Source organism: Gracilinanus agilis, chromosome 1, assembly GCF_016433145.1.
Source record: "Gracilinanus agilis isolate LMUSP501 chromosome 1, AgileGrace, whole genome shotgun sequence".
NCBI lineage: Eukaryota > Metazoa > Chordata > Mammalia > Didelphimorphia > Didelphidae > Gracilinanus > Gracilinanus agilis.
Window position 1 is genome coordinate 21,785,864 of NC_058130.1, and position 25,871 is coordinate 21,811,734.

General features: G+C 43.3%; 1 protein-coding gene across 1 annotated transcript in view; it reads right to left on the reverse strand.

The window, feature by feature from the left end:
- The window catches only part of CFAP20DC (CFAP20 domain containing), a 233,565-nt gene that overhangs the window by 41,123 nt on the left and 166,571 nt on the right, over positions 1 to 25,871 (reverse strand). The window contains exons 14-15 of the mRNA XM_044660109.1: positions 19,971 to 20,174; positions 7,617 to 7,678 (exon numbers count right to left, since the gene is read on the reverse strand). Of these exons, the coding sequence (XP_044516044.1) occupies positions 7,617 to 7,678; positions 19,971 to 20,174 (266 nt within the window). The remainder of the gene's footprint in view (positions 1 to 7,616; positions 7,679 to 19,970; positions 20,175 to 25,871) is intronic.

Consider the following 25,871-nt stretch of genomic DNA (forward strand, 5'->3'; position numbering starts at 1 on the left):
GTAACTAGATTTATGACTCTCAGAAGATTCAGGTTAGCCTGTTCTGCTTAAAAATGGTTACAATGATTCTCTATCATCTCTAAAATAAAAATAAAACAAAACAAAACGCCACAGAACAGTTGCTCGGCCCTTAAGACTCTTCAGCATCTTGCTCGGACCCGCCTCTCCAGTTTGATGTTGGAGGCCTTCCTATTCCTTCTTCCACTGCAGTGTTATGAGAAGGCTGTTTGGGTTCCTGGTAGGCGCTTGTCAAAATGGCGCCCTGCCCCTCCGATGCACCGCAGCCCCGGCTTCTTCCGAGAACAGCTCAGCCACGTCTCCTCCCTGCATCGGCCTTTCCTGATCCGCCTCTCGGAGGAAGCTCACTGGCATTTCTCTGCATTTGGCGACTTGTGTGTATACAGATTGTGTCTGCCCAGCAGAATAGAATTCTGTCTCCCGCGCAGGACCGCTTCTTCTTGGCCTCGGTATCTCTGGTGCCCACCACGGAGCTTTGCTTCGCACGCAGTAGGTCTTTAACGTTTGTTGAAATGCATTGAAAAATGATGTTTTAAAAAACTAGTCCCTGGGCAGAGAGAAATGTTTGGTCCGACTTAAAGGGCGGCTCATCAGGTAGCAGGAGCGAGGGAGGACCCCAGGCGGCCTCCACAGCCGCTGCTCTCTAGAGGAAGAGGGCCCACGGGAAGGCGCAGACGAGACTCCCCCAGAAGGGGAGGGCCCGGGGGGGCCACCGTCGGCATCGCTGAAGGAGTCCCCGCACCGGAGACATCACAGATCCATCAGAGGGACCGGCTATGCTAACGACCAACATATTCATCCTAACGAGTCGTTAACCTTTTTGTAGCCAGGATTTAGATAATGTTTAAAGGTCTGCGAGACACTTGTAGAGAATGTCTCCTTTTATCTCTGCCACAACCTTGGGAGGGAGGTGTTGGCATCTCCCCCTTTCAGAGGAGGAAACTGGCATAGAAGGGGAGTGACTTGCCCAGGGTCATACGGTAAGTGTCAGAGTCTGGGAGCCTCGTCCTGGGCATTCTTCTGCCTTGGAACAGTCCTTAGTGTGGATTATACGCAGAAGGGTTAAAAAAAAGAATAAACAAGATTGGCCAGGCTGCCCAACAGGACTCTGGGTTTAAGACAAGGCCGTGTAAACAAAACCCTGGCTGTGGATCCCATTAGAGTAACTGCTGGGACCCAGAGAGAGCAGAAGGCCAGATGGGGCTTGCGGGGGACCAGAGAGACGAGCAGCGACCCCTGAACCAGCAGAATGAAACCCTTTCAGGAAAAAGACAAGTTCTTCAGAGTTTCCAAATAAAGTCAAAGCCATAAGCCCGGCCCCTTTCAGAAAAGGGATTTCCCAAGAATCACGAGTAACTTTTCTGAGCCTTGAAAAGGCCTGAAATGAGACTGGCATTAACATCTGGAGCACTGGCAGAGCCCTGTGTTATTCTAAGGCCAGGCTTCTCCATCAGGCTGAAGATGGTCTTGTGGAAGGGAAATGATAGGCGTGGTATTTCCTACCTAATGCGTACGTACAGAAGTAAAGATTAAAAAATAGGCTTCTAGGGCAGATAGGACAAAGTGGCTCAATGACTACAGAACCAGGCCTATAAATAAGAGGAACTGGGTTCAAGTCTGGACTCAGATACTTCTTAGCTTTGTGACCCTGGGCAAGTCACTTAATTCCAACTGCCCAGCCCTTACTGCTCTTCTACCTTGGAACTGTAATGATAATTGTAATGTAGGAGTAATTAGGGTTCCATGGCAAATCTTAAAGTATCTCGAGAAATCTCAAATCCCTTCTATAAACCTTACATCTGACTACACTCTATTCTTAACTAAGCTAATTATTCCTACATTACAATTATCATTATAGAACCAATACTTAGTATCAATTCTAAGACAGAAGGTTTAAAAATGTTTCATAGCTTTATATTCATCCTCAAGAAGAAAATAACTTTTTTTCCCAGGGGGTGGCTGGTGGTTCTGTCCCAGCTCTGCAGGCTTTAACTGCAGCCAGTCCCCACAGCATCCTCTTGTCGGCAGGTAGGCATGTCTTGATTTGAATCACGTGGGCAAATGCAACCTCAGAAACAGGCCTCTCCTATCCCAGGAAATTCCCTTTCAAGACTGGTGATGCCCCGTGTTGGTGAGTCGAGCTCAATTACATGATAGTTGTTGTGGGAATAAAGGGGGGAAAAGCCACTCCATAAAGTCTTCCCCAAATCAGAATCACTTAACTTGAAATCTATGTTTACTGTAATCAAAACTGCACTACTGGGTGCATCTGCAAAGAAGCTTAGCCAAAAAAATTTCTCACAGGCTCCCAAAAGGTTGAATTCCACCTGACCACTGCAGGGTCCCAACTTCTGGCTTGGGTTCAAGATTTTTGACTTCTCAAGATTTGATTTAGCACCTGTTCAAATCCAATCAGATCCCATCCCATCCAATCTGATCCAATTTAATCCAAGCAGCACTGGTTGAATACCCAACGGAGGCAAGACCACTAGGTCTTGAGGAAACATAACTCTCTGTCCTCAAGGCTTGGGCATTTCGCCTTCTGTGATCCAGACTAGATAACAGAGAACTTAGGGGATACGCTTCTTAGACAAGTGTCTGCCCTGATGACTTCATGAAAACTTCATACTGGACTGTGCTCTGTAGGAATTAGTATATAATATGTCCTCATTAGGCAGGTGGCGTGGTGGATAGAGTGATTTGGGAAGTCAGGAAGATCTGAGTTAGAATCCTGCCTCACACCTTTGTTAACTTTGCAATCCTGGGCAAGTCACTTTACCTTAATGAGCCTCAATTTCATTTGTAAAATGGAGGCAACGAGAGCACCTACTTCTCACAGATACGGTGGAAATCAAATAAGAAAATCTATGAAGGGCTTTGTAAACCATACATCACCATGTAAATGCTAGCTATGAATGTGAATACAATTTTGATAGATTAAAAAGAATTAAAATTATAGAATTGATAATGGGGCATGTAGGTTGTAGAGTAGCTAAAAGTACTGGGCTTAGAGTCAGGAAGATCTCCTGGTCTCAGTCCCTTACTAGCAGTGTGACTTTGAGCAACCCTGTTTGCCTCAGTTTCCTCATGGGAAGATGAGCTCAAGGAAGAAATGACAAATCACTCCACAATCTCTGAGAGCTGGATACCACTGAAAAACGACTCAACAACAGTTCTTGACATGTGCTCATTTAGAAGCTAGTTAGAACAAAAGATACCATTTAAAACATGAAATGCATCTAAAAGTTAATAATTGCTTTAAATTTCATGTTTTCTTTTTTGTTTGGGAAAAATATTAGCCGATAGAAAGGAAACCCATAAGGTTGACTCTATTTGGAAATTCTGAAAGCTGCAGAGAAGAGAAAAATGATGACAAAAGGATCCATCCAATGTAATCCACAGAGGCGATGAGGAAAAGAGAGCTTGCTTTAGTCAGCCTGTGCTGAGCTAGGGTGAACCCGGGTTAGCGCGTATTAATCATCTGTCAAAGACTGGAGGACTTTATCGGCCAATTATAGATAGAAATAAGTTTATAGCACATAAACATGGGGCAGAGCTACCAAGAATTCAAGCCCTAACACAACTAGCAGTGACATTTTTAGTACCGAGATAAGAGATGAATTTTTTAAAAAGCACTTTAAAAGGCTGTGCTATCTATTTCTGCGTGGGTACTTTAGAGTTATTTTACAAAATTTTTATTTCTGTTAAACTATTTAGATATTTACCCCCAGAAATTTACCAAACTTCTCACTACGCTTACTCCCAATTTATCTAAGCTGGAGCAAGAATAGCAAGTGCCATCATACTCTGAAAAAAGGCCCTGATTATGGGTGCCATCTCTAGGAGCTGCTCCCCAGAAGGTAATCATGGCTTATTTTACAAAATCAAGGACTAAGCAAAAATACCCTTCACTGTTTGAAGAACTCTAAACAAACACATAAATAAATGTGCCTGCAAAACCTAGAATACCAAGAGAAGGCATTTGAAAATAAACTCTGTGAACCCGAAAATAGCATCCCTTCTGCTTGGCTTGGCACATCGGCCCAGCCTAGGGCAGGCAGCGATTCTCAGCACGGTGGAAGGCGGCACACCTTCCCTGCGGCCCCCTCTACATGTCGAGGGCTACGATGGGGATTTCTGGACCCTGTCGAGGTCCTCGCTGTTCTCGGGGGCAGTCCTGTGGGTGCCCTGACAGCTCTAAAGGGCTAAATAAATGTGAGCTGCACGGTCAGTCCTAAAGGCATATTCCTTGGGCCAGGCTTCTCCCCCACTTGTGTAGCTCATATTGGCTTCTTGCGGGTATCGCCCGAGTCTCGCTCTGGGCTTAATAACTCCCGTCACTTATCACTGCATAATAGACAGCAATAAAAAATACATGTTTAAAAGCAGGCTGGCATTCTCGTGGCACCTATTACTTGGCAGCACCTATTACTGTGCTAAGGGATTTATAAATACCTGACAACCACCCTGAGGGGCAGGTGCTTTACAGATGAAGAAACTGAGGCAAACAGTGGTTGAACGACTTTCTAATAGGCTGGAGGCCTTCCTCGGTTTCTCTGTTAACTCTTGGCTCGGCCATCTGACCAGTCAATGAACAAGCATTCACCCGTGTTTCCTTGTGCCAGGCCACCATCTGAATCAGAAGTAAGTGAACTTTGGTTCCTTTCAGGTAGAGCAGCTTCTCGGCAAGGCCGCTGTCCAACGTCCTGGTGAGAAGCCCGTGTAAGTCCTTAGTGTCTGCTCACACCATCCTGGACACCAGCCCGGGAGGGGACAGCATGTGAGCCAACCCATCTTCTCTTCCTCCCAGACATTTTCCTGACGAGAAGAGAGAACAAGTCCCTGAACAGGCTTGGGACTTTGGAGTTGTTTTCATCTAGAAATCACACAGTCAGTTCCTGCAGGTCACCAACTCGAACCTTGACCCTAAATGATCTGAGGAAAAAAAATGTAGCTGTGGGTCGTGCTCCTCTGCCACTCCTTGGGTCCTTGTTTCCTCGGCAAGAGCATCTTCTCTCACTAGCAGCAAAGGAACGGCCATCTCCGTGGTTCCACTGTACCCCGCAAGGCCCCGATTTCAGGCAAGGCCTCTCCTTTCTTCCTTGTGAAGACTGAGAATGCTGACCTTTCAGAATCGAGCCCAGGGTTCAGCCTGGGAAAAGGGACTTGGGTAAGTGGGGAGAGTGATGGGCTCCACTTTTACAGCTCCTTCAGAATTCTTTTATTTTTCCATTTTAGTATCTATATCCTTTAAAGTATGTTCTTTACTCTGGGGTATAATAGCCTGGGGGATAGTTGGGTAAGATATAAAATAAATAAATGTCATGAGATGAGGCATGGCTTTCAATTACAAGTTATAAATTTTTTTTTACAAGATACGATTTCTCCAATTTTTATATGATGATACATGCTGACCTCATAATTTTATCACCTTTTATATTTATGGCCCAATAATGCCTTCCTGGCAAATCACAAAGGCTGCTGGATTTATGACACAACAGCCTGATAGGTAATTTACAGATTCTCTGATTGACTGTAAAACAATTTTCTAGGAAAACTGGTGGATAACATACTGGCAAATTAAGGTGACTCCTTTTTTTTTTCCCTGAAGAAATTTGGCTTTTAATTTCAATAAATGAAAATATAAATTAACTTTGCTGAGTGATTAAACATTTACGGAATGACATAAAGCACGCTATCTATTTAGCTGATGAGGCACTTCCCCGTCCTGGTCACCCTCCTCTGGGCCCTTTCCAAAATGCAGTGACCAGACGGAGGTGAGGCCTGAAGCCTGACCGGAGGATGATCTCACCTTCCTCCTATTCCTGGAAGGTGTGTCTCGCTCCAGCCAGCCTCAGAGGGCACCGGCATCTCTAGGAGCCACGTCAAATGAGCTTCTTGTCCACTAAAACCCCCAGATCTTTGTCAGACAAACGTTTAATGATCTCTCTCCCAATCTTGTAGCTGCACAGCTCTTTTCTGGAACTCAAGGATACTCTCAAGTGAAATGTCTGCACAGAAAGCATTTTCTTTATAAACTTAAAGGAGTTTAAGTGAACAGATCATATACTCCAAATGAAAATCTGCAGCCCAATAAGGAAGAGGCTTCCTTCATGTCTTATCCGGATGCTTGCGACGGTTTGGGGAGCAGAGCAGCTCTAAGGAGATGTGAGCAGAGCCTGGGGAGGGGCCTGCAAGAGGATCTTTGAGGGCCCCCCAATTACATTAGAAAACCCCCAAACAGGAGGCCTCCTTGCTAGGGAGGGGTACGAGGAGACTCAGAAGCTGGCCTCCCTCCTCCCTCGGGGCCAATCCTTCTACCACATCTCATGACCGCCTCACGGATTCCCATGACTCACTCAGCTTAGCATCGACGCCGCTAGGGAGGAGGGCGGCTCGCTCTTGCATGATCTAGAAAAATAAGGTGTTGCTCATAAAATTAAGCGTGTTTCTGGTTTAATTTGGTTGGGGGAACTCTTGGTCTGGACACTCCCTCCACCAACAGCAAGTCCTGCGTAAGCCGCAGTCTGAGATAGTCATCTGGAGGGGCCGAACTTTGACGGGCCAGGGGCCAGGCAGGGCGAGAATTCGAGGCCTGAGTCTCCCCTCCATGCGTCTGCCTCTGGGGAATGAAGGGGTAAAGCAAACTGGCTGGAGAAAACGTGTATTGTACAGAAATCCTGCTGCTTCCGAGTATTACAGAAACAGATATTTATAAGGAAAGGACAACGTTAGCAGATCCTAATTCCATTTCTTTCTTATCTATTGATTATATCAGAAGACAACTTGTGGCTTTGATTAATAACCAAAGCAACTAGCTTTGTGGAGTAACTTTTGTAACTGAGAGAAATAAAATATGTATAACAGATATACCAAACAAACAAACAAATATTTATAAATGTATACACCAAATATTTATTTGAAAGTTTTCTAACGCACTTTGCTTTCACCAAGATGCTGGATCCTTACCAGGTAAGACTCAGTTTTTTCATATGGAATATGGGAACCATAATACTTGCATTAGTATGAAAAAGTACTCTGTAAATTCGAACACAATATATCTGCATAATTTATGAATAATAATCACGAGGTTTTATTGCATTATCCAATGTTCCTTTACAAATCTGATATGGTTTTAAAAATAGTGGTATTAGGACTCAAGAGATTCTGGAACACGAAATGGTTGTTTAAATTTGTGGAAGTAAACTTGAAAGGCTTTAAAGTTTTTGAAAAAAAATTTAAAAATATAATGAATTATCACTTGCCAGTTTAAAAATAAAAGTCATGTTTAGTATTTATTCTTAAGAAAAGCATAGAACAAAGGCCAGTCAATCATCTAAGACAGGGGTCGGCAATGTATGGCTCTTGAGCCATATCTGGTTCTTTTGAGGGCCAGATTTGGCTCTTTCTGCAGGAGCCATAAAGTCCATTTTTTTCCAGGTGCTGTTACAGGAGCGGCACTGTGAGCCCTGTACGGCTCTCACAAAATTACATTTTAAAAAAATGTGGCGTTTATGGCTCTCACGGCCAAAAAGGTTGCCAACCCCTGATCTAAGAGGTCTAAGCCCTCATCATTAGGAGAGCAGCTGATAGCTTACCGAGGGTTCGAAGGAGAAGGAGGATCCATTTCTTTCTGATAATGGCGACCTTGATTGACAGGCTGCAAAGGATCATTAAAAGAGTAGTTTAGAATATATTGCTGCAAATATACTCTTTCAAAAAGTGCTGCTCTTAAGCACGCACTTGACTGTGGAAGGAATTCATCACTGACTTCCTCTAACCTGTCTCAGTTCACCAACTGGTTAACTTATTCAGGATGAGTACGAGAATCCCAAAAGGAGAGAGCCAGCTGCTCTCTGGGGCTGGCAGAGTAAGCCCAGAGATGGGGCTGCACACTCTTCCAGACTTTCTTCTGAAAATCCTTCCATCTGGCTAGTCTTGAAAACTTTTGTCTCCTCTTTTCTCTTCACGGCCAATCCTTGACTAGATCTGTTAGCTCTAGTCCTCGTATTACTTCTACTTCTGAGATCTCTCACCCACCGCTGGGACTATCTAGCGCATGTCTTACTAGCCTTTTGCCTGGCTGCTGGAATAATCTTGGAACTGGCTTCCCTGTCTTTAGGTTCTCAATTCCTTTGCCTCCTCTCCATACACAGTCTACATTAATTTTTAATAAAAGCCCATCTTGGATCCTAGCTTCTCCATTCAAAAATCTCTAATGTCTCCCCATTTCTTGTGAAATAACCAGTTTTTTTAGTATTTAAGGCCTGATATTATCTAAGTATCAACCTCAGTTTTCACACCCATTTTTCTCTTTTCTGGGTTAATTTCTTGCCTCTCCAAAGGGGGGAGGGTGGTGAGATGAGGGGTTAGTCAATACAAAGGAAGAGAAGTGGGATGTGGGCTACCATGATTGATGTGTGCTGGACAGATGATGATGGGGAGGAGGAGGAGGGGGAGGAGGAGGAGGAGGAGGTCTAACTTCACTGGGAAAGCAGCTTTATGTGCTAGTTGCAATGGACTTTTAAAAAGTCAAACCGAGGCCTTTATATTTGATCCTAAAGCAATACGGAGCTCCTAGAGCTAACTGAGTAGGGAGTGTGACACGATCTGACCTATCATTTGGGAAAATCCCTTTCCAAGCCGTGTTTAGTATGGCCTAGAATCGGGAAAATCGATGAGGGGATTGCCATAGTCCAAGTGAAAGGTGATGAGGGCCTGAAGGAAACTACATAGGCAAACACGCATATTCCAGACTCCCTCTTTTGACATTCTACAGCTCTCCGCTTCCCTCTTTTATCTATTATTAAAGCCTTCTGGTAAACAAGTGCTTTAGCTTCTCCATCAAACTTCTTGGGCAAATATAGGTTGGTTCATGTTTCCTATAGACTAGTGGTGTCAAATTCACATAGAAAAGGGGTTCCTGTGGGCTACATATTGACTTAGAAAACCCATAAATTAATATTATCTTTGTGGTATTGTAATTTTATTTATTTTGTTAAACATTTCCCAATTACATTTTATTTGGATTCAGAGCCATTAAAGGAGTTTTATTGGGATTCCTAAGAGTTTGACACCTCTGCCCTAGACTTCTGGTGGTCCCAAGACACTCTTTATAATATGGTCAAAGCTCTTTTCAAAATAATACAAAGGCTTTTAATTTCTAATACAGTAAATATAGATAGGTATAACATAAACAAAAGTTCTTTGAGAGGATCTTTGATAATTTTTAAGAACAGAAAGGGGTCCTGGGACTAAAGAGTTAGAAAACCATATCCTTATTTTGAGTCCTCTATCTTGGGTTTGGTATGTCTGAGGGACAAGCATGGCCCCCTCATGCTCTGGTATTCTTCTCTTAAATTTTAAATTAATTCAAAAATACTTTATTTTTCCAATTACATGTAATAATTTTCAACATGTTTCCCCAAATTATAAGATCCAAAAAAATCTCCTTCCCTTCCTCCACTGGGAGGTGTTAAGCAACTGGATCTAGGCCAAATGTGTATGACCATACAACACATACTTCCATATTGGCCATTGTATGAGAATACTCATACAAAACCAGAATACCAAAATAAAACAGTAAATACACTGATGTGGAAGATAATATGCTTTGATTCACATCCATCTGATCCAAAAGTTCTTTCTCTGGAAAGGGAGAACATTCCCTGCTATAAGTCTTTCAGGGTTGTCCCAGATCATTGTGTGGCTGAGAGTAGCCAAGTTTTCATAGCTGATCATCATATAATATTGCTATTATTATATACAATGTTCTCCTGGTTCTGCTTATTTCGCTTTGCATCAGTTCCTGCAGATCTTTGCAGCTTTTTCTGAAATCTTTCTGCTTATCACTTCTTATAGCACAATAGTATTCCATCACCAACATTACCACGGCTTATTCAGTCATCCCCCAAATGATGGAAATTTTCTCAATTTCCCATTCTCTGCCACCACAAAAAGAGTTGCTATATTTTTTGTACAAGTCAATCTAACCCCTTTTTATGATCTCTTTGGAATACAGACCCAGTTGTGGTATTATAGAGTCAAAGTAATTCATTGTTTTGTAGCTCTTTGGGCAGTTACAAATTGCCCTCCAGAATGGTTGGATCATCCCCTCCAACAGGTATCCCTTCACTGTCATAATTGGCCAATCTGCTAGGTGTGAGGTGGCACCTCAGTGTTGCTTTAATTTGCATTTCTCTAATCCAGAGGGATTTAGAACATTCTTTCCTAGGATTGCGGCAGCTCTGATGTCCTTAGACCTGGTCTTGGGAGAGACAACCAGGGAGGAAGCAGCAGGAACAACAGGGCCAACTTTCCCACTCGTTGGTAGGCCTGAATGAGCTGAGTAAGGAAAAATGGGACGAGCAAATGAGAATGAGAATTTAGGGCTGAGCCGCAGCCACAAAGGAGAAGCTTGAGGAGAGCCGCTGCCTCCGTGGAAGAGAAGCCTAAAGCCACTACTTTTATCCATTTTCTCTTCAAGGACTGAGAAAGTTTTATAAAAAAGTCGGCTCTTTCCCCAGGAGGGCCTCTCAGCATCTCCACACGAACAGGATCTGCTCATTTACCTAAACATTTCTAGTAACTTGAATTTTGCCTAAACCCCCCAGAGACCAAGAGTTAGTTCTGGATAGGCCCAAGTTCCAGTTAGGACAGATTGCCGAATGTCCATCTCAGCTGTCTATTGTGATTATGCCTCTAACTTCTATTGCTTCAGGCTCCAAACCCAGGTTGATGCTTCTCTCTCCAGAGCCAAAGGGGCTGGCGGGGAGTTGGGCAGCCAGCTGCGCCTCCAAAGCAATCCCCACCACCCCCGGGGCCATCCAGCGCAATGTCTGTCTAGACACACGGACACCCCTAAGTCACAAAGAGCGTGTCTAAAGGCAAACGTGTAAGGCACTGAGGGGAGGTATGTAATGCAGGATTGGTGCAGCATCTCTTGCATTTACAAAATCGCCCAAGGCCATCCTGGCAGTTAGGGGAAGGGAACGTTGACCCAGCAAGTCCTAGTCTCTAGACCAGACAAGGAGCTGGAGACTACAAATTCCCCTGGTGAACCCACCTGGGGGTTGATTTCCTTGACCTCTCCCAGACACCCAGCTGCGCCCTGGACTTCCCCTCGGGCCCCAGGAGGTGCGATTTGGTGGGTTGTGGAACATGGGCAGGAATTAGTTAAGTTAGCCTAGCCAGACACCCCTAAACCAAATGATTACCCTCATTTATTCAAGCTGGTAGACCACCCTACATCGGGGCAGTGGAATTCTCCCTCACTGAGGGGCTGGGAACGTTCCCTCAGCCTGATCCTACCTTCTGAGACCCTCTGCCAGCACTGGCCATTCACCCATAGTAACAGCTTTTCCAGACCTTAACCCTCCTCCCTCAGTTTACCCTTGTGTTTAAATAAACCTCTTGGCCTGATTCTGAGAGTTTCAGTGATTTCATTTATAACATCAACCAGGGCTAGGGGCTGAGGAGGAGGAGGAGGATCGTTGTCCCTTGTTTCCACAAGGGGTTAGACCAGGCATCCATCTTTTTCAGGGTTCACTTCCTGATGGTTTCCAGTTTCTCACCAGCAGGGAGGGCTCCTCACTCCTTACCTTCAAGGAGCCCACAGACAGCAAGCAGGGAGGGTGACTGGTCATCTCTGATCAGGACTCACATCCTGGGCTGTCCCAAATCAACAAATCCTGAAGTTGTAGGCTGCCTGGCCCAGGAGACTGACTGGTACCACCAGCATCCCCTATTCTCAGCATGCTGAGCCCCCTTTATTACAGGGAGCAGCGTCGGCATATTTAGGTTTTGATGCTGCAGCATGCAGCACGCGCTGGGACCCGGCTTCTGGGGGGCTCCATCCCAGAAGGGCAAGCTCTGATCTGAATTCAAGCTGGGAGAAGCTGGCCTGGATCAATATGGCTGCACTTAGAGGTCCGTCACCAGGGCCAGCCCACGGCCCTGGTATCTTTAATCACTCGTGACAATCCTTTTAGGGTCGTAAGAGTTGAGATCTGAGGGGCTGGAGGGCTCCCTGGTGAAAGGATGGATCCTCGATATAAGATACTGGATGATTCTATGATATTTATGCCAAAATTCCAGGAGTGGCAAGGTATGTGTGAGCACTATCAGACGCCGTAGAATGGAAGAGAAACATTTGTGCCTCGGCTTGATTTCCCTCACATAAACTCGCAGTGAGCTGGTGGGGATCTGAGACGCTGCTCTGTGCAGAGCAGGTATTAGCTCCAATGGATGACCGAGTACTGAGCACTGATCGGTGAATTAAAAAAGGATACTTCGTAAAAACCCTTGGAAATGAAGAGTCTGGTCGCGCAGGCTCACCTTGATGCTTCGGTCTATTTTCTTGTCATCGCTGGGTGACAAGATCACCTTGAGCCAGCACTGGTCATCTGGCTCTCTTCTCTTGAGGCTAATTCCTCCACATCAACGTCCTCACGCTCGGAGCAGTGGGATGGTACCTCAGGGCACTTGTTTACCACACTGCCGTGCCAGTGAACCATCCCCAACACAAAAATCCACAGACATCAGCATCATTTTGCTTCTGTACATTTTCCTGGAGCCTGGAATCTGGAATTAGGTGGGCGTGTCTTGGACTCCCTCCAAAGGGCTCCAAACTAAATTAAAAACTAAATAAATGATTGGGCACTAGAGCTCCGAAAAAGAGCCCACCATACTGTAGAGCCACAGAACTTCAGAGCGGGAAGAGCCCTAAGAATTCATTTAGGCGGCTCCTTCTCTCCCCAAAACCCCACATCCCATTACACAGGAGGGGGCTGAGCCTGGAGAGCGGCTCAGACCAACATCTAAATGTGCTCGTGACCTTGAAGGCTCCTCTAACTGTTCCTTTACATCACAATGAAGTGGCTGATGTAGAACAGCACATAATTCACATTTTGAATGGATTTTAACGGGGCTCAGAAGTATGAAGGACACATATGATAGATGCTCTTTACAGCAGATCTTTTCCTTTTATGATTCCTTGAGTATTCTTATTTAAATCAGGGGCTTTTAACCTGGGGGCCATGACCTTAGTTTTCTGATAGTTTGATAACTGTATTTCAATGGAATTGGTTCTAGTATAATCCTATGTATTTTATTTTATTAATTAAATGACATTTCTCTGAGAAAGGGTTCACGGAATTCACTGGACTGTGAAAGGGAATCCAGGAAACAAAAATAGTCCCCAAATCCTTCTTACTCTAAGCTGAAAGCTAAGGTTTTGAAAGAACACAGACATGAGCAAGTGAGCCAGGATGGAGGCATCACAAGGTAAAGACAATGAAATAAAAACAATAGCTATGAGAATATCAGAGGGAAGAACAAATCTAAAATTTGGTGTTGTGGTTGCAGTTATATAATTAAGGCCTTATTATTTCTCAGAAAAAAAAGAGAAATTAGTCTAAGAAAAGGGCATAAATGAGTACCTTGTCCAGAACAGACCAGGTCAGGGTCCTTCCCTACAATAAACCTGAGGTTTACTGCTTAGTCCTCATCTACACATGTTTGCTTTACATGATGGAGCACCTACCAATTTACTTTAGACATGCCCATAATTTCCTGCAGCTCACTATCAGGAAGGCTTCTTGCGATTCAGCCAAAATGTCCATTTTCTTAATTTTATCCCGTTAATTGTATTTACACTTCTTTGTGCCAGACCAAAGAATTCTTTTGCCTCCTAAGTCATGCAAGTATTCACAGATTGCTACTATGTCTCTTGCAGAATGGCCATCTAGCTATATATATATATATATATATATATATATATATATATATATATATATATATATATATATATATATATATATATATAATATTTTTGCATTATTAAAAGACTATAAAGTTATAAAACATTTATAACTATTACTTTATTTTAAGGGCAGCGAGGTTGCACAGTACATAGAAAGCATCAGGCTTGGAGTCAGGAAGAATCTTCTTCCTGAGTTCAACTCTGACCTCAGACACTAACTATGTGACCCTGGGCAAGTCACTTAACCCTGTTTGCCTCAGTTTCCTCATCTATAAAACGAACTGGAGAAGGAAATGACAAATCATTCCAGTATCTTTGCCAGGAAAATTCCAAATTGGGTCCTAGAGAGTTGGATGTGACTCAAAATGACTGAACGACTACAAATTTTGTATTAAAATAGAATCACAGAATTTTGAAGTTGGAAGAGGCCTCAATGGTTTGAAAAGTTTTGAAAAATACCTAACAATTGAGCATCCAGCCTAGTCAACACTGCAAAGTTGAATAACACAACTTAAGAGGTGATGGAAGAAATGAAATTTGGCAAAAAAGAGATTTATACTTTTAGTCTCTAACACTGATTTATACTGGGAAACTGTTTCTCTCAGTTTCTTCATCTCTAAAATAGAGATAAAAAAAACCACTGACCTCCCAGAATTGTGAAGATCAAATGAGAAAATATCTATAAAATGCTTAGTAAAGAGCCTGGCACACAGTAGGTGCTTAGTAAATACTCCTTCCTTCTCCTTCCTTCCCTTCTTCCTTCTTCTTCTTTTTTTTAACCCTTTCCTTCTGTCTTGGAGCCAATTGGCTCCAAGGCAGAAGAGTGGTAAAGGCTAGGCAATGGGGGTCAAGTGACTTGCCCAGGGTCACACAGCTGGGAAGTGTCTGAGGCCAGATTTGAACCCAGGACCTCCCGTTTCTAGGCCTGACTCTCAATCCACTGAGCTACCCAGCTGCCCCCAGAACAATCTGTTTTGATTAGTATACTTTCCATTAAGGAGATGATAGTATTCTGAGGCCTTAATGCAAACAGTATAATGTCATTTAATTTATTTTGCACTATTTTGATAAACATGTCATTATAGCATTACATATACATTGAAATCTTTGTCTGTCTCTCTTTGATAGCTCCGTTAAACTGGACGCAAACACACAAACCACAAAGGTTCCCTTTCATTTGGCCCTTGACCAGGCGCCATTTTAAAGAGAAATGAGTCAAGTATTTTTTTTAAATCTTGATTTTTAAAAAATCATTTAGAACATAGGAAGAAGAGGGCCTGGCCTGAGAATTATGATCCTCAGAATAATAATACTGCAGCTGACAATACTACATCAAGTACTGGACAAGCATTTTTTCATCGGAAGCTCTGCAGTAACTCTGAGATAAGGCACTGCAGGGGTCACTCGTCCGCTCCTCTTGTGGACGAAGGGCCCAGGATGCAGGGAGGTTGGATGGGTTGCCCAGGGTCACACGGCCGGGGACGGGGTCTGATCCGAGGGCCTGCTGGCTTCCAGCACAGGCTTTCTCCCCTCGGCTGCCCCGCCGCGCATCCGCCCGGCAGCCCATCATCCTGAAGGGAATCTGCCCGCAGGAGTAACGGGATCGTGGCTCCAGCCCTCCAAGAGTAACTAAAGCCATCCATCTTGGTTTATGGCACCAAAAGGAAAACAAAAAAATGGCAGACGGGCATTTGGGACCCACATGGATGTACAACTTAAAGCTTCTCATGGACACATGCAGATATTTATATTTAAGTGAATAACATTTTGCCTTTTAACCAGAGACGGCAGAAATAGAATCCTAGAACAAGCTGGAAAAAAAAAAACGCCCAGTTTTCTGTTTGAGGTGCCGAGTGAATGTAAACCAACCCTAAGCAACTTGCATACTTCGACAGTTTCTCTGACAGCACAGATATTACACTAACTATAAAATACAGTTTTTAGTATATCATTTTTATAGTTGCATGAGAACATCTGTTCATCGGATTTATCCGTAGCTTAGCAAAATCAACTATCTTTTCAGGACTGGACAATTTTTTAAAGCTCATTAAAGCTCAAAAGTAGTGGAGCAGTTAATGAACCTGAATGTATGGGGGAAATGCAATACTAAATTAGCTATCAAGTGCCAAAGACAGCGTGCAGCATGTAGAATACACGGAGCCAGAAGGTCCCCGTAGAAAATGCCACCAGCCCGGGCTGTGCGATGGGCACTAAGCAAAGGGACAGCCAAGAGCAGCTCTGGAGAGGCATCCTCCGGGGGGCGCCGCTGCGGTGCGCTAGTGTCAGGGAACCCACGTGCATGGAGTGAAGGGCCGCTGAGCCTGGAGGGCGGGAAGGATGCTAAGGAAGGAAGGCTTTGGTGTGCTTAAGGAAAACTTATTAAAATGGCAATAAAGTTTCAAGGCTATTAGTTAGGACTGTAAATAATTTTTCAAAGACCTTCTCCATATGCTAATCAACGGACTCAATTCAATTTGTGAAATTGGCCTTATTTTTCTCCAAATTCCATTCATGACAGTGATTCGATGTGATATGTAGATGAAGGTATTCTGGCACCTTTTTCCTAAACTGAAGACACAAATGAGTTCTTTATTAGGTTGAGGAATTGTTTAACTTGGGAGAATGAATGATGACCTTGTGAGAATCTGTTTATGCAGCATATGCATCAAGCATTCTTTCCCAAAATTTGTCCTGAAATCATGAATATCTTAGAGTAATGAGTTTTTGTCTCATGGATTATTTACAAAGAAATAATGTGCTTCATCTGTGAGTGAATGAATGAAAAAGTGTGGAGAATAGCAACAGTGCCTGCTCTCAAGGAGTTCCTCTTCTAAAAAGGAACTTTGAGGGGGTAGCTGGGTAGCTCAGTGGATTGAGAGTCAGGCCTAGAGACAGGAGGTCCTGGGTTCAAATCTGGCCTCAGACACTTCCCAGCTGCGTGACCCTGGGCAAGTCACTTGACCCCCATTGCCCACCCTTACCACTCTTACACCAAGGAGGCAATATACAGAAGTTAAGGGTTTAAAAAAAAAGATAAAAAATAAATAAAAAGGAGCTTTGAATTACGAATCACAGGAAGTCGTGTTTCCAGGGGTGTCACAGAAAAGCAGATAATGAATTTTCTTTAATGTTAAACTTAAGAAGAACTCTAACACCCATATACTCCTCACATTAGAGAGGAAATATTCTGATCACGGAAGCTAGTCTTTCGGGTGGAGGTTTTCCCTCCTAGCATATTCTTCTCCTTCTCTTTCCATTCTTCTTTTAAGGTCATCAAAAATAACAGAACCACTCCCAGCTATCTGTCTAATTAGATTCCCTTTTCAATGATGATAAGGTTCTAAGGGGATACATTTATCAGCTTCCCAAATTAGGATGTAAGCAGTTTATCCTGGTTCAGTCCCTTCATGTTTATTTTTTCTTAAATCTTTGGGGGTTTACCTGCAGATACTTTGGTATCACTTCTGGATTTGCGTCTTTAGGGTCCCTATGGCCATAATCACACTTTATCATGGAACTTTTTGTTTATTCAATCTTCTAGCCTACTTCCTGACTTTTAGACTTTATGTTAGGTCCAGGCTTTGTGCATTTCTGGAGGGAATGTTTGGAAGGAAGCTTTGTTGCTACTTTTTTGGAATATTCTATAAATCCAGACTCTCAGGAACAGCTCCGCCTGGTGCCCTGTGAGTTTCCAGTGCTCTCAAAACTGTATGGGGCAAAGCCTGATGGCTGCACACTCTTTTCCTCCAACCTCTCTCAGCTCCCCCACCTTCATCCTGCTCTGAGCTCTCTGGGTTTGGTGCTGAGCAGCATGCCTGTGGGCTTCTCCTGCTTGGAGTTCCAGTAGACTGCTACTGGATTCAGACCCTGCTGGGCATCCCTGTTTCCTTCAGATCTCGAGTCAGGCCCTCCTTCCAGCACATATTATGTGTGTGACCCTGGGCAAGCCTACCCCAGGAAACTTGAAATTGCAGAATTGTTTCTAAGAGGCATCAGTAGGGGTTGGGGAGGGCAGAACTACAGGTTCCCTTATGGTCTGGGATTCCTCGCCTTGTTACTCTGCTGCAGGCTTCAGTCTGGGCTGGAGATCCTACGCTGCTCTTGGAGTCAGAACCGTGAGGATCCTGAACTTGCTCCTTGCTTGGTACACAGTCTAGGGCTTGTGACCACTGCTCACCCTGGACTGCCCTCCTCAGCCTGTGATCCAGTGCCCAAAAGAGTGGGCAGCTATTCCTGTGCCCTACACAAGCCGGAGCCCTCTTGAGTAGGTCTGTTCCTTCTTCTTTCCCTGGGCTGTGCCTATGGCCCCTATGGCTGTGCCTGGCTAGACCCCGTGTCCTCGGATTCCTCTGCCTGTCTTCTACATGAACCCGGGCTGGAAAGACGGCTCACTGATTTTTTTCCTTGGGTTTCTCAGTAAGGATCCAGTCTCATCTATTTTCTAGACCTTTTGGTCAGTGTGGGGGGTAGGATGGGAAGGGAAGCTCAGCTGTACTACTTCCTGCTACTCTACTTGCCATTACATTAAAATGATCATCCTAAGAAATCTTGTCTTCTTCTAAAAAACTTTGAGTTAACAGGGGCTTGATTTTTCTACCGATGTCAATCAAAATAGCTCAAAATGCTAAAATCATTTAAAAATCCATTAGAACTCTCTCACTCCTCCTTTCCCCAGGCTGTCATGAGTGCCACTCTGAACAGAAACGGAACAAAACTGATTATCTGAAACCTGGTTTTCACAGAAGTTGCAAAGTATTATTTTAATTGAATTTCCCTATGAGTTAGAAATGCTGAAAAATTTGTCTATCAAAGTCTAAGGGATTTCCCAGGGGGGTTGATGCACTTAGATAGAGATGCCCACAAAAGACAATCTGCAGCAAGAATTATGACTACATTAATGATATTAATTGAGAAATTTACAAGTGTATCTAAACACATTTGAATTTATACATCTTACTCTGAATTTTATTGCTAATCATGAAAACAGGGCACTTTTCCATCTCCTTCTGGGACTTTCTTTGTTATGAGCCAGACTCCAAATTCAGAGTGGACTTACTCCTTCCAATTTCTACCAAAGCCCTCACTCAAGGCCCAATAGAGGGGCCTGGATATAAACAGTGTGGAAGAGAGCTGACCCTGGAGTCAGGGAGACCTGGATTCAAGTCTTGCCTAAGCACCCCTCTGCAGCTCAGACAACTCTTGAAATCTATGGATTCTAGGGGAGTTGTAATATTGCCACATCAGAGGAAACTTCCACACTGGGAGGTCTGTACACTAGTGAACTCTCACTTCCTGACCAAAGGGAAAAACCAGACCACCAGAGAGGCCCACGACGAGGTGACAAGAATCCCTATGGTCACTAGTCTTCCTTTTCTCGAGAGGACTTTGCATATTAGTATAGAAACTGTATTAGAAATCAATATTTTTAGGGGGTTCATTTCCTTCATCATTCAAAGCCCACGACAGACAGCATCTCGCTGACCCTCCCACATCCTTCCTATTTGGGGCTCCGACGGGGAGCCTCAAGGCTTTATCCAAAGCATGATGCGCCTGGTTTGCTCACTGTCTCTTTGCAGTCCAGACCAGAGACCTGATTTCAGAAGACCCTGAATTGGAGGCGATGGCCTGAGGTTGGAGGGGAGGCCTTAGTGGGCATTTTCAAACTTCTCATCCGTTCGAAGGACACCTTTCTGATATTAGAAACAGCAGCAGCAGCAGCACGAGGGCTCCCACACCGGCTGAGGACAGAGCTGGGAGGAGGGGCCTGCGGTATCCACGGCAACCAGCAATTCAGCTCTTTGGGGGCACAAACCATCTTTCCTTTGGCTCCTCCTCTCTTCTGTCATTCTTTGAGCGGCTCCACAGGGAGAATTTCTCCTATCGGGTGGGAAACGCCGTGGAGAAAACCCAGGCGGGAGTCCGGGCCGAGCGCTTGGCATCCCTCCACGTACCTGCCCGCGAGGGCTCCGGAGCCACTTTCTTCACGCTACTGAACAGCTCCCATGTCTGCCTATGGGCATCCCGCCGAGCGGACTCTACATTCTGGAGGGCAGGTTCCCATCCCGGATTTTTAACCCTCTGAGTCTCCTGGACAGAGTGCTAACGGCGCAGACAGACCCTCTCCCCGGCTCTGACCCTCTGGGGTTGGGCAACGCCTAAAACAAAGAAGGAGAAAGGAGGTTTGACTCACGGGCGGTAGGCACGAGTTCCACGTGGTGGTATCGTCGCTGCTGCTACTGATGCTGACGTTACAGTTGTCCACCTGAGACGCGCTGAGGCCGTGGGAGACCCCGGTATCTTCTAATTCTTCAATCTGCTGCCTTCTCATGCTGGCCAGCATCTGTAACTCTGATTCACTCATTTGGCTTGGCTGGTAGTCTGTCCAGTCATAATCCTTACCAGGAAAAAAAGAGAGAAAGAGAGAAATTAAGGAAATTATAGAAGAAATGAAGAAAATCCAACAGGACTTGATTTCCTTTTTTTGTTTATTCCTTTTATTTTTTTCAATTACTTATAGAAAGTTTTTAAACAGCTGTTTTCTGACCATTTGCAATCCAAATCCTCTCCCTTCCTCCCCTGCTTCCTCCCCAGACAGCAAGGAATCTGAAATGGGTTTTTCTAGGGTATGGCTTGATTTCAAATGAAATCAGTGGCCAACCAACAAGTGGCTCAAATCAGAAACATGAAATAATGTATATGAAGTGTTTTAAGAGTCTGAAAGCATTCAATAAAATCAGTTACTCTATATAAGGGCAAAAAGTTGGTTTGACAAAATATGAGTTAAAAAAAAAGAAGATTGTGATATTTGGTGAGGCCAAGAGCAAATCATCTACAAATTGTATCAAAAAGCTCTCCTGAAAACGAGTATTTTCTAAATCTTGTTTTAAAATTTGTGAGAACATCGTAGGACTGTTCACAAAACCTTGTAGTAGCCGACACCATGTCCATGAGATCCTTTCCAGGTGAAGGCAAATATATTCCTGGAATTTTCATGAATAGGGATTGAGAAGAATGCTGAGCACAGATTGACCACAGTAAAATATGTGGCTGTGATGGGAACAGAGAAGATAATTGTAGCTGGGTTGGGAGCCACGAGATGTCTTTTTATGACATGATTATATAGGTTTTCCATCTATGTCTAATTTTGACTTTTTTTTACAGATAGAATAGGTGTATTATATTCAGATTTGCATGGAATTATTATACCTCGCTCAATTAATGAACTGATCACTGGGGCAATTCCCTCAATTGCCTCTTTTTGATAGGAGATACTGAGGAATGGAAGGGGGTAGACCACTTTTTGCTTTATTTTGAACAGGAACAGCTGATTTTAGTAGGCCTATATTGGAAGATGTGGCCCAGAGAGAGTCAGGTATATCAGCTGGGATTTTTAAGGTAGGAGGTTCCTTCACCTCCTGTCCAAAAGAAATATAGGAAGCAAATTTAAGGATTCCTCAGACAATTCTAGCATTATGGAACCATCTTGAGAGCATGTTATTGTGGCTGAGTTTGCATAAAAGATCTCTTCCTAACATCTAAAAGGAGGTCTGTCTGGTGATGAGCAAGTTGTGATGGTGTTATAGCAAGCTTAGAGCCTTCCTAGGTCTGCTGTACAGAATGATGATGATTAAAGCAAACCCAGACTTTTTACCTAGCAAGTCCAAATTATTCTGATGGATAGACCCTGAGGTTTGGCTAGCAAAAGGAAAAGAGACAAAGGTATGAATTTGTAAAACCTGAACTCCAGAAAGATCTATGGCAACAAAGACTCTTCTAATAACTAAATTGTACTGTACTATATTTTGCTAGAATACTAGAAGATTTCAAGAATAAACCATCATCTTCAAATAGTCTTTACCATAAGGAACTGTACAGGTTTATAGAATTAACTGAAATGTGTATTTCTTGCCTTTCTCTTGGTTCAAACAATATTTGGTGGCAGAATGCCTGATTTTTCGGTCGCTATTATAATAGTACATATTGCAGTTTTAGAGACAAAAATGGCTTATGTAAAACTCAATTTTAAAGAATGCCTGAAATTTCCTTGTACAGATGAGAAGTGTTTAGGGTAAAAAATATTGTCCCTAGCTTGACAAAAAAAAGAATGTTTTAATCTCTACACCATGTGGGTTACTTACTTCCTAGTGGTATGCTCTGAGATGGAGCTCTCATTTGCCTCTTATCTGTACCCAAGAGATGTGAAAAAATAAAAGGATAATGTTCCAAAATGGGCTTAGAGGTCTCACGGGACCAGGGCCTGAGAGCTGGAAACAATCTCAGAAGTTGTCTCGTCACCCCCATCCTCTTACTGACGAGGTTCTGAGAGGTTATGTGACTTGTCTAAGGTGACCCAACTTGTAAAGTGACAGAGATGGGGCTGGAATGCAATTCTTCTGATTCCCAGTTCTGCCTTCTTTCCATGAGTTTAATACTTTTTGTAACAAAACATCTTTATTAATATCTTGAATTATTAAAAAAAAACCCAAAAATGTAAAAAGTATATTTTGTAATTCAATTATAAATAAAATTAAAACATAATATTTTATAATAAAATTATTAAAAAAAACCCCCAAACTACTTTTTAGCAATGGGGAAAAATGCCTCTTTTTCTAGTAGAAATTCACTTAAGATGCACTCTTTGCTCCCTGGGCAGCCCAGAGGCATAATTTCCCTTTGGTCTCCAACTCAAAGCTGGCCATCACCTCTTTCAGATATCAGAGGTTTTCCTGAATTTCCTCCCTTTTGGGGTGATACAGAAATGGCATCCTTGGCTTTAGCCTGGAGGTGGGCTGGGTCCCCTCTCGCTTCCTATCTGCTCTGTCTAAGTTTCTTCTAGGTACACATTTGTTTGCGCGCCGTTTCCACAGAGCAGCGAGCTCTCTGCCTTTCCTTGAGGCCTGGCACTTGGCTTTGTGGAAGGGCCTGGTACCTGGCTGCCGGCTCCCTGACGACTTCCAGCTCTGTGCCTATGCTATGTGGTGTGGCGGAGGGAGGAGGAGGCCCAGGAGAAGCAGCTGGTGACCAGGCCAACACACTGGAATGGGCAGGGAAGAACCGGTTCAGGTACCCATCAGAGAGTTAAAGGGGGGAGGCTTCCTGGGCCTGGCTCAGACTCCTGGATCTGGTGAGGGGAAGAATCCCCAGTCTGGAATTGATGGGATCCCCTGCTCTGTGCCTGCCGGGCCCCTGATGGGACCTGTTCTCCTCCTCCCCACGGGCTCTCCCCAGGCATCAGTGTGTGCCATCTGCGTGTCCTCAGAGAGGCCTCTGGCAGCTCTGTTCAACGCTGGAAGAACAGAGGCTTGTTGTGCACCCGAAGCCTGGTGGTGGTGGAACCAGACAATGCACTGAGGCCCTCACTGGGGGCTGGAGGGCCCAGAAACTCCAGGGAATTCTGGAAAAGGCGTCTAAGGCCAATTTATACAAAATGAGCAATAATAATAGGAAGAAATGAAAATTTGAAAGACCTCAAAATTCTGATCAGTGCAACAAACAGTGATTTCAAATGGCTGATGGCAAAACATCCCTCCAACCTCTAGATGGACAAGTAAAGGACTTGAGATGCTGATGCATAGATTCATTTTGCTAGACTATACATATTTATTACAAAGGAAGGCTTATAATTGAGATGAGAAGTATAGGAGTAGGTTAGTATGAAGAAGAAGATATTTTTTAAAAATAGCAAAACTTTTTTTAGAAAGTACTGGAGAAAACAAAATGTTATAAACAAAATTTTGGTACTAATCTGCTAAATTGTATACATATGCTTTTCTGCATATATGTGTATATCTGAAAATAAAATCGCACAAAACAGAAGCTCACAATTTGTTAAACAAGCCTCTTTTATGAGATAATGAACTATTTCAATATATATGCACACATACATTAAGATAAAAGAATAAGAAATAGAAAAATCCAACTTTCTCAGATGAAGAACAGAATAACCTTCCAAAAAGAAAGTCTTTTCCCCAAAAAAACTCTAGGCCTAGATGGATTTACAAGTCCATTCTAGCTATTTATTTAAAGAACAGTTGGCACCACACAAATTCTTTGTAAAAACAGAAAAATTCATTCCTCCAAACTCCTATTGAACAAAATATGATACTGATGCCCCAAACAGGGAGAGAGAAAGGATAACTCATGGCCAAGGAAGGACAAGAAGCGTAAAGGATGAGAAGAAAAGGATGCATTGTGATCCGCACTGATAGAGGACACATCCACACACAGAAGTGTCCTAGTGATATCAAAAAAACATCTGTAGTGAAGAGGGCTGATATTTTTTTTCAAACATTTATTAATATTCATTTTTAACATGGTTACATGATTCATGCTCCTACTTTCCCCTTCATCCCCCCGCACTCCCCCCACCCATGGCCAATGCACATTTCCACTAGTTTTGTCATGTGTCCTTGATCAAGACCAATTTCCAAATTGTTGGTAGTTGCATTGGTGTGGTAGTTTCGAGTCCACACCCTCAATCACGTCCACCCCGACCCATGCGTTCAAGCAGTTTTTTTTCTTATATGTTTCCTCTCCTGCAGTCCTTCCTCTGAATGTGGGTAGCTTCTTTACCATAAATCCCTCAGAATTGTCCTGGGTCATTGTATTGCTGCTGGTACAGAGGTCCATTGCATTCGGTTTTACCATAGCATATCAGTCTCTGTGTACAATGTTCTTCTGGCTCTGCTCCTTTCACTCTGCATCACTTCCTGGAGGTCATTCCAGTTCACATGGAATTCCTCCAGTTTATTATTCCTTTTAGCACAATAGTATTCCATCATCAGCATATACCACAATTTGTTCAGCCATTCCCCAATTGAAGGACATCCCCTCATTTTCCAGTTTTTTGCGACCACAAAAAGTGTAGCTATAAATATTTTCATACAAGTCTGTTTATTTATGATCTCTTTGGGGTACAAACCCAACAATGGTATGGCTGGATCAAAGGGCAGGCAGTCTTTTATTGAGGGCTGATATTTTTTAATGGATGTGTTGCAATGATTCACTAAGAGGTCACATAAACTTCTTTCATGCCATTTGGTAGACTAGCAAGGCAAATGCTTTATAAATGTGACTAACAATAAAAGTTAAAAAAAATTTAAGTTATCAGTTTAACCATTTTAAAACTAAATCTGATGGGCATTTTCTTGTTAGAATGCCTTAGAAATGTTTTTTGATGTTCATGTGTGACTCAGTTTAGTATTTTTAGGTGAAGTAATAAAATTTGCCATGCCTTCAATGAGATGAGTACAATGTGATGGCAAATTCAGAATCACTGTTCAGCATACATGTTGAGTTCTATTTTTCTTGGTAGTTTTTTTTAAAATCCTTAACTTCTGTGTATTGGCTCCTTGGTGGAAGAGTGATAAGGGTGGGCAATGGGGGTCAAATGACTTGCCCAGGGTCACACAGCTGGGAAGTGTCTGAGGCTGGATTTGAACCTGGGACCTCCCGTCTCTAGGCCCGACTCTCAATCCACTGAGCTACCCAGATGCCCCCTTTCTTGATAGTTTTTAAAATTCATTTAAAAAATTAACAAAAGTTCACGATCTTACCCTTTCTCTGTGTTCTGTTACAAACATATACATCTGGCAATTCGAATATCCATACTGGCTACGTAAAAATGTCTCAATCTGCACTCTGAGTTCATCATTTCTCTATCAGCATCTGGGTAGCCTGTTTCATCAGGAGTCCTCTGGAAACATGGTTGGTCACTGCACTGGTCAGGGTTTCTGTCTTTCAAGGTTATTTGTCTTTACAGCTGTTGCCAGAGGATAAACTGTTCTCACCTCGTTTTGCATCAGTTCATACAAGCCTTCCCCAGATTTCTCTGAAATTATCTCTATTATTTCTTAAAGCACAATAATCACAGTGATGCACTATAACTTGCTCACTTGTTGCCCAAATGGTGGGCACCCCCTCTTTGCCAATACAAAAAGAGCTATTTCTTACATATTGTTATAATTCGTTTTGCTTACAGCTACTCTTTCCTTTAAACCCGTCCTCTTCTATTCTCCATCTCTGTTCTCCCCTTTTCCTGTTTTCTTGGTGAAATTTATTTCTTTTAGCCACGTCTGTACACGTTCTTCTC